This window comes from Vigna unguiculata, chromosome 2 (assembly GCF_037176805.1).
Source record: "Vigna unguiculata cultivar grain cowpea cultivar isolate G323 ecotype 2 chromosome 2, ASM3717680v1, whole genome shotgun sequence".
Taxonomy (NCBI): Eukaryota; Viridiplantae; Streptophyta; class Magnoliopsida; order Fabales; family Fabaceae; genus Vigna; species Vigna unguiculata.
Window position 1 is genome coordinate 23,687,564 of NC_140793.1, and position 10,468 is coordinate 23,698,031.

General features: G+C 32.7%; 1 protein-coding gene across 1 annotated transcript; it reads left to right on the plus strand.

The window, feature by feature from the left end:
- The first annotated feature begins 733 nt into the window (after positions 1-733).
- On the plus strand, positions 734-2,361 carry LOC114174562 (transcription factor MYB17-like). The gene is made up of 3 exons (XM_028059396.2): positions 734-1,163; positions 1,287-1,416; positions 1,520-2,361. The coding sequence occupies exons 1-3, from the start codon at positions 941-943 to the stop codon at positions 2,166-2,168; spliced, it is 1,002 nt and encodes a 333-aa protein (XP_027915197.2). The 5' UTR covers positions 734-940; the 3' UTR covers positions 2,169-2,361.
- Positions 2,362-10,468: the final 8,107 nt, after the last annotated feature.

Below are 10,468 nucleotides of genomic sequence, written 5' to 3' on the forward strand. Positions count from 1 at the left end.
CATCAATATTATATACTTTATTGATTGTCATTAGGGCAAAACTATAAGTGATAATGAACATTTCAATGGATGTGATGTTGGGAACATAAACCTGTCCGAATGCCACAGATAGGGTATATAGCAACATAGTCCTGTGAAAAAAAGTACTCCTTTAGGTTCTACTTCATTATAAGCATTTGCTTAATGTCAAAATATAACCCCTTTTAAAATTGGAGGGCTTAAGCCGTTATTTTTTTAAAAGGGATTATTCAGTTTATCAGTGCATTATTTTGGATAATTCAGAGTGAAGTTAGTTGACTAAATGTTTTAGGAGGGTATGATAAGAGGTGCTTAAAATTCAAATATGAGTCTAAGTCTCACATCGAGTAAAATTGAGAAAGTTGAACACCATATAAGAATCAAGGTTCATAAATCAATTGTCGTAAGGTTTTGAATTAAGAGTGATGTCAATTATTTATATAGACTAAGCTCATGTTCATTGGTGTTAAATCTTTCTGATCATCCTCACTCAAAAGACACAATACTACTAAACTCTAAATCTCGATAAACTTATAAATTTAATTCTATCTTACAAATATATATATATATATATATATATATATATATATATATATATACTTTTATCAAATGAAATTAAAGATTTGAGATCTCTGACACGTATTCTTAACTGTAGGCGAGCGAATACTCAAGGATAACAACAAAAAGTAAGAAAACATGATAAACTGGTAAATACTATATATATGAACATTTTAAAATAAAAAAGAACAAGAGCTGAAAAGGAAATGGGTATAGGGAGTTAAGGGACCTACCACTTTGATCCTGACCCATCTTAAAGACGACAGATAAATATTTAACATAAAGGTTTTCATAGAGGGTACGGTATTTATACGTATTATAGTAACGATCACCTAATTGCTGTACCCTTCCGATATATCCTTCTATGTCTCTATATGTTAACTCTTGGCCTGCACTGCGTAAAAACCTAAACAAGGACCGATTCGGGTTACCTTACAACAGTTTGCCATTAAAAATGGGAAGGGTGCCATGCTGTGAGAAGGTAGGATTGAAGAAAGGACCATGGACACCAGAAGAAGACAAGAAGCTCCTCGACTACGTTCGAAAGCATGGCCACGGTAACTGGCGTTCAGTGCCTGCCATAGCGGGTAATCAAACAACTTCTGTATACCTTTTTTCTCGATCAATGAGTGCGCATGTTCTTGATATTGAGGAATCGAAGTTCTAATCTCCCATTTTATGTGTTACATACATGTATGATTTATATGTAGGTCTTCAAAGATGTGGAAAGAGTTGCAGATTGAGGTGGATTAACTATCTCAAACCTGACATCAAACGAGGAAACTTCAGCCCAGAGGAAGATCACACCATTATTCAACTTCATGCTCTTCTGGGAAACAAGTGACTTTAGTTTCTTTTGGTTTTGGTTCTTTAGTATTTTAAAAATCAAATGTTTTATCATATATTTCTCAAAGCTAATCATGTTTCTCTATTACACACACAGATGGTCAATCATAGCAGCTCACCTGCCCCAAAGAACAGACAATGAGATAAAGAACTATTGGAATACCAACATCAAGAAAAGACTCATCACAATGGGTTTAGATCCCATTACCCACAAAACAATAAAACCCAACACGTTTGAAGTCTGCGATGGTGGCCATGACCAGTCCAAGAACGCCATCAGTATCTGCCATGTGGCTCAATGGGAGAGTGCTCGACTTGAAGCTGAAGCCAGAGGATCTAAGTTGCAAGTTGGATCTGGATCTTCGCAACTCTCTGGGCTAATTTTAAGCAGGATTCCAACTCAACCTTGTCTTTCATCACATTCACTATCCACCGAACACAACACAGAGTATAACATGTATGCCCTCGTGCTTGCCACAAATCATGATTTTCGGTCATCTATGTCCACTTTGAGCATTCCCACGCTTCCTGCAGTTTCTAATATTCCACAAATGAAGAACACAGAAAGTTTACTTTCATATAAGGGTGATAATAATGTCGTGGGAGCTAGTAGCCAAAGTAAAAAGGTAATGGAAGGTTGTGTATCAAACTTACAAGATGATGACATTATGGTGGCTGTGGAAGCATTTAGAACAGCAAGGTCTGAGAGTATCGAAGATCTGTTTTATGAACCCACTTCCATTTAGAAGGTCTAATATGACGGTTTCTTTTAAAATATGTTTGATTCGTAGCTTCTTCTGTTTGGAGGGTTTTCAGTTTCATATCAGGTTGGGTATCTCGGTATGTGTCTCACTCACTTTATGCGTTCTTATACGATAGGCGGCGAGATGGTTCTGTTATCAAGAAACAGATAATTATATTTTTGTTTTCTCATGTTCTCATGCTGTATTCTTGAGCATTCATCGTGCTTCAAATCCAGTTTCCTTTAGTTTTGATGAAATATTTCTTATAAAAAAGAACTTACTGTGATGTTGCATGTTACTATCATCTCTATATAGTATTTAGCAACTTTCATGGAAAACCACAAGATGAAAAGAGATGTATGTATGCATTGTTTTTGGGAAGTGTTTGTGTGGTTGTTAAAGTATCATTTTCCATAATTAAAAGAGTTAACACAGTCTTATCATTTAGTCAATGCTACTTTAGTTTCAGTCTTATTGGCCATACATTGCGTTAGTCATGGAAGACGTCATTTGCATTATTGATATAGTAATTTATGTATTTTTCTTGTTTTTTATTTGATACCACAGAAAAGATGTAATGTCTTGTTCTAAATTCATCTCTAATATTATGTTCCCCATTTTAGATATGATTTATAACCTTCCAATAGAACTACATTCATTTCTATCAAAATTAAGACAACAGTTTTTGTAAAATAAGCATTCAGTTTCTACTGACTCAAACTTAGAAACCACTAGAATTTATCTATAATGTCATCCACAACTGATCTATAATTGATGCGAAGGTCTCATACCCAGATGAGGTAGCGTGTTGACATATATATATATGAAGAAAAAAATTGATCTTTGATATTTTCATAATCCTAACTTTTTACAAATAATTTATCTCTTTCTCTTATTATCTACACTGGCCTTATTCCATCATTAAATATATATAATATATTTAATATAGATGTCAGCGTGTAGGAAGAGGGATTTCAAGGGTAACATTATCTTATCCAGGGAAGACCTCAATATACCTGACAAAATCTGCAAAGTGTAGTGTTGGTCCGAGGATATGGCGTAGAAATCGTGGAAAAAAGGATCAACCAAGGCCTCCGAACGAAGGACAACAGTTATGTAGCAGAAATAGAAACAGAAAGTAGCGATAATAGCAATCATTATGTTTGTATGCATGTCATATAATACATCGCAGTGTTATAAGGAATCAGCAATGTAAGGTCACAGTTAGAAAAAAACTCGGGGATGTAAATTGGGTGGGTAGGGTATGGATAGTAGTTTCCTCGTACCTTAAATGTTTGAATTAATATTTGTCCTGTATTTATATTTATATTCGTCGGACATCTGTTATGTGGATACCCGACTATTTTTTTCATATCCACGGATATCTACGGTACCTGTGGGTATTTATAAAATTATTTAAAAATAAATATTTAATTATAAATTCAAATAAAATAAAATAAAATACATCACTGTCATAAATTTTAAATAAAGTTTAAATAAATTCAAGTTCATACACGTCCAAATAATTATAGAAGTAAATATAAAATGACGTTCAACACAATGAAAATTCTTTAATTAGTGATTTGATTAACAAGTCCACTTTCTCCGATTGATTTCTGAAAAGTAAACAAAATAAACATATAATAAACCTCAACTGTCACGTGCAAAGTATTCTTATTTTGATTTCATCATTTGACAACAAGCATATCATAAACGTCACTGTTTATACAGGATTTGATGTATATGCCTAATTTCAAAGAAAGGAAAGATAAGAATGTCAAGAGGTGCATATGGAAGAAGACAACAGACCAATATTTGAAAGTTGGAAGAATGAAGACAAAAGACAAGATGTGCAACTTAGAAAAAAAATAAGTCAGAATATTTTTTAGGTATAATTAGTTGTATAGTACCCCATTTGGGGCTAGGGTGTCAAATAGGTACCTAGTTTAAAAAAAGTGTCAATTGCATCCCAACTTTTGAAAAAGTGTTTCAATTAGGTCCCTTTCAGACAGGGTTGACTAACACCGTTCGTCAACGTGCCATGTGTCAGTCTGTGGTTTTTTTTATTTTATTTTTTACTTTTTTGAAAAAAAATGCTACGTGTCAAGTCCCTGTGTGTGACACGTGGCATTGTCAGTGCCACGTGTCAGTATCACTATCAGATGTCATTGTGTTGATTTCGATTTAGTCCCCATATATGTTTTTTTGTTTCAATTTAGTACCTAAGTATGTGTATCTAAGGCAATTTTGTCCCAATTTTTTTTAATAATTAAAATTCATTTTAAAGTAATTAAGTATAGAAGTTGAACAAAAATTAAGTATTTGATATTTATATTAAAATTTAGTGGTAAAAGTAATTTTATTAAGTCATTTTTAATAATCAAAAAAATTAGTATAACATTCAAACCAATAGAAATTTTGGTTCAAAATTAGTAAGAGACAATATTGTTTTATTTAAAAAAAATTAACAAAACATGAATACTTAATAAAAAAGTAATTAATAAAGTAATATGTTAAAAATTCGTTATTAATAAAAAATATTAGTTTAACATTTATATAAATAATAAATTTGGTTTGAAATTGAGGGGAACAATATAAATATTAGTACTTAATTTTGTAAAAATATTTATACTTAATTATTTTTAATCTTATAAAAAATGGATTACAAAAATATTTTAATTATTAAAAAAAATTGAGACAAAATTGAATCAGATAAACATACTTAGGTACTAAATTGAAACAAAAAGACATATATAGGGACTAAATCGAAATCAACATAATGACATCTAATAATGAAACTGCCACGTGGCACTGACAATGCCACATGTCACACAAGGGACTTGACATGTGGCATTTTTATTTTTATTTTCAAAAATTAAAAAATTAAAAAAAAAACAAAGACTGACACGTGGCACGTTGACTAACGACATTAGTCAACTCTGTCTGAAAGGGACCTAATTGAAGCACTTTTTCAAAAGTTGGGATGCAATTGACACTTTTTTTAAACCGAGTACCTATTTGACACCCTAGCCCCAAACTGGGTACTATACGACTAATTATACCTATTTTTTACTAATATATATATATATATATATATATATATATATATATAAGGGTATTTTTGTGAATTAAAGTTTAGCGGGTACAGATACCCACAGATACAGATACTATGATACCTGTATGGGCCTCATTAACATGAGGGTATCAAAAATATCCGTACCCGCAGATAGCGGATATCTATTTTTAATATTTGTTTTCTACTCGTTGCGAATTTTATCCACATATATCCGCGGGTACAAATTTTTTTCACACCTGATCAAACTCTAGAACCGTCTTAAATTAGGTGACGGATAAATAAATTATATGCAAACTTTTCCATATATAATTTACATTTTATGTTTCTCGTTTTACAGTTTTGTAACATTTGATTAACAAGAGTATAAGACCATGACAATATATAAAAATTATTATTATTTGTTTAACTTTAAAAGTGATAATGAACACATGCTAAAGATAAAAATGGTTAATTAGTAAATTAAGAAATTACTTTACATCTTTTATATAATATTATTGTAGAGAGAAAAATAATTAACCAACCTATTCATTCACTTTCCAGCCCTTTCCAATACTAAACTTGAAATAATTAATTTTTTTACTACTAATTTAAAAAGTGTGGTGAATATCTATAAGCATGTTTATAAACAAGACAAGGTATTTTTATCTTTTGATAAAAAGTTATAGAACTTTACTAATATTTCATATTTTAACAATAAGAACCATGTCTATTACTGGTGAGTAAGAATAACCCAGATAGAGTAAGAACAACCCAGATGGACCAGGCCGATCCGATTACTTAGCCAAATTGGTCTGACCTGACAACCCAGACGGGCCGAGCTGGCTGAAAAACCCAGATAGTCTGGGTCGGCCCGATGATCCAAACAAGCATAACGGCCCATACCTGCCGGTTGTGCTCGTCAATTTCGTTAACTTGGCCCGGCACAACCCGGCCCAACTTGGCTCGTCTAGGTCATTGGCCCGGCTTGGCCCCACTAGGTCGTTAAGCTCACTCGACCCATCTTGGTCGTCAAGCCCGCCCAAAGGGTGTGGGTTGTCGGACTTGACTGACCTGTTTGAGTTGTCAAACCCTTCCGACCTGTATGTGTCATCAGATCACCCGGTCCGTCGGGTTCATTGGGTCCGCCCAACCCGATTGGGTTGTTGGGCCTGCTGGGCCCGTTCGATCCGTTTGAATCGTATGGCCAGCCTAGTCTGTCATGGTTGTCGGGTTTGCCGGGTTCGTTTAGGATTGAGTACAAAGTATGAGGTTAAGTGAGAAGAATTTCAAATTCTACCTTTTTTGAAGGCATTTGAATTTCTTCTAATTTAGCTAATTGAAATACTTCAAAAAAATACATGCATTTTAAATGCTTTTTAATTTCTCTATCCAAACAAAACATTTCATTACAAAGATTTATGGTGTGTTTGGATGAGGCAATTCAAGAGGGTGATTCATTTATTTGGAGAATTTGGAGATTTATGGTGTGTTTGATTCATTTATTCGTCAAGAATTGACGAACTTGACGGCACAATCGTGCAGTATGGGTTTGGAGATTTATGGTGTGTTTGACGTCAATATTGTCAAAAGTTCGTTAAAAAAATTTTGTTAAGAAATTATTTTGAGTATAATGTGCATGACTTCGTTCCTGTCACAGAGCATGACCTCAGTGGAAAGCTTTATTTCTGCCTTATATACCAATTTTAAACGAAACAACTGATTATTGCTTTGTTAGTTTTTGTTTTTGTTTTTGTTTTTGTTTTTTTGTTTTTTTGTTTCTTATGATCCGTTGTTACTTGTACCAAGACCACTGAATAGTTATTAGGACTGTATTGAATGTACATTTATTTTTTTTTTTCTTTGCACAATTTACCTGAAGCTAAATCTTGTTAAGGGTAATGGTAATATCAAACTTAAAAGATAAAGGACCGCAAATAGTCAAACTAGCAAAAACGGAAGTACGTAGATATTTAGTGATATACTGTTACATCAGTTCCTAAACTATTTAAATGTGCCACTGCATTGGAAGGTCTGATACTTGATACTTTCGATAAATATGCAGACGAGTTTGGAATCAAACTTTAATTTACGTACCAACTATATAATATAGTTCTTTTTCTATTATTAAATATATAATTTACGTACCAACTATATAATTTAAGTAAGACAACATCTAATACACCATTCATAATTACATAAGTTATCACTTTCAACCACTACTTCCATATTCTACTATCTCCAAAATTTTCTCTATCCCATCAACTATTCCTTTCACAATTTTAAAGTACTATCAAGATTAATGGTGCTGAGAACTTTGGGCAATGGTGGTGAAAAGCAACGTAAACACTACAAGAATGTTGACATTTCACATCTGCGAAAATTGAACGCCAAAAGATGGTGTCGGTCCTGCAACGATGATGCGTACCACGCTAATGCCCAGGATGGAAAGCCATTTTTCGTCGGCCAAATGCAGACGCACAAATGCTTCTTGATATATCGGTCAAGTACGAACATATTAAAATTTCAAACACATTTGTTGGCTTAGCCCATGCATGATGCGACGCAATCTAAGAATATTGTAAATATTTAGGAAGATGTATGGGCAGGGGAGAAAGCACTTAGATATTCTTACCCTAGATTATATTTAATTTCAAATAAAAAGGAAAGAACCATAAGCGAATGTGAGAAGTGGGAAAATGATAAATGGGAATGGAATCTTGGATGGAGGAGAGAATGGTTTGAATGGAAAAAGAATTTATTTCAATCTTTTATGATAGACCTAGAGAGGATAAATATTGATAGTAGACGAGTTGATAGTTTATAGTGGATGGATGGGGAAGATAAGGAATATACAGTTAAATCAACATATGAAAAGATGCAAGACATCTGCAATGGAGAACAACTTCCATTCTTTCAAAGCCTATGGAGGGTTAAAGTTATTCGATCAACAATTTTTTTTGCATGGCGTGTTATGTTAAAGGAAGTACCTACAAAGGTAAACTTTAGACGTAGAAGAGTTTTATTGAATAATTATTGTTGTGCCCTTTGTGGAGAGCAAAAAGAAAGCGCAAGTCATTTGTTCTTTGATTGTAAAGTTGCCTCTAAAGTTTGGAACATGTGAAACAAATGGGTAAGGATCTTGAATGTCCACTATAATCAGCCTTACGAAAGCTTTCTACATTTCCTTGTATTGGAACTCAACCATAAAGGGAATGAAATTTGGAAGGGGGTATCGGTGACTATCATGTGGAGTATACGGAAACATAGGAACAATGTTGTGTTTAGCAACGCCATATCTGATGCAGAAGAAATATTTTGCATGGCTCAACTAAGAGTGTGGGCATGGATGAAACATAAAAGCACTAAGGTAAGATTCTCTTTTTCGGATCGGTGCATGTGTCCTATACCCTACATCAGATCTATAACATAGCAAATCATAGAAATATTGGACTACAAAGGTAAGAACATTTGTGGGCTGGGTGATTAGATGGAAGGCATGAGAGAGGGGGATGGGTTGAATTTTAACAAATATATTCCAGGTTTGTTTGGATATAAAGGGCAGAAGGGACTGGAAGAATGGGCCATAAAAAACTACCCAAAACAAGGAGAAGGCATGTTATTACAATGTCAAAGGGTGATTGCTAAAACACTCACAACTGGGATGAACACAGGTCGAAGGCATAATCAAGAAAACAACAAGCAATGAACGAGGGATATTGATGTGACGAAAGAAATATGCAGTGTGTTTCTAAGAGCACCATGTGAAACCTCTATATGGAAACAAAGACAGTTGAATAATTTGATTAAAGTCCTAGAATCATAACTAAGAGAAAGTGATGAATGGTAAACCAACCACAAAAATTATTGGTGTGGAAAGACGTAGGGAGTATAGCAACACAATTCTTGTATGCTTTATTGAATATGCTTCCCTAGCAATGCACACATAAATCTATATTACTTTATGAGTTATAGATGTCATAGAAACACCTTTATTTGTTTGGTTGGTAGGGATCTTTGATATCAAATGTACATGTCATTAACCTTGATATATAAAGGTAGAATGACTGGGAACACTTTATATATATTTTTGTATACGGGTTGGAGTACCCCAAGTACTCCACTATATATATAAACACTTATACTTTGTCGATAAAAAAAAATTGTATAATATTTAACGCATTATCGTCGGTGTAGCATCAACTTAGCCCACACAAATGTCTATTATTTTGAAAGTGAAAATTTGTTTCAAAATACATCCTTGAACTTGTTCCGGTGCCAATTCATTAACATTTCAACTAGTGCAACATATCATTTAATTCATTTAGAATTGAAATAGTAAACATAAAATTATGAGACATTGTTACTTAGCTAATTAAACATAACACAAGTCCAAGATAAACATCCAAGATATTCATAATACATCCAAGTCCAACATAAACATAATACAAATTCAAATTTGATCATCCATATATTAGTAAGCATAATTTCGATATTATTAGTCCTCCTTAGATCTACTTAAAATCAATACTACAATCACATAGTTATTGATAAGTTGTTAACAAGGAATCAAATAAAAGTTGAGTCAATGAGTTTATGTTAGTTTTAAGTAAAACCAAGAAAAAAAAGCTACAAATATCACCTTATAATTCATCAAATATATAATATAAGATCGCAAGTGGACTGGTTCGTCACTTTTTTTTTAATTTTTTCAACTTTTTTTTTAATTTTTTTTATACTTTATATATATATATATAAATTTATTAATATAAAATAAAAAATTACTATTTTTAATTATTTTTAATTTTAAACATAAAAAGTTAATTATTGAAATTTTTGTTATATACAGGGCTTGTTATGGATCTTGCTTGCAATTTAGGGATTTTGAGAAAATTTTATTATAGATGCCTCTAGATCCAACCACCACACTTTGGTTATAGAGAAATTAACTCGCCAATCCAACCCCCAACTTTGGATCTTGCTAGGTATTTGAATAATGCGATTTAAGAATATACACACCTGAAACATATATACTAGTGGCGATTATGAGTGTGAACTTTGGCCATAAGTTTCTCAGATAGACTAGTGGGAAATCTAAGGTCTCCATTTCCATAAGTCATCTTAACCCATTATTCATCTTCATTTTATGTGTTGATGCGTGTTCTATTCATAACTAAAATATTCATTTTTCTTCCTTTTTTTTTGCTCTATTTGTAATCATTTATTTATCTAATCATTTGTTAACTCAATT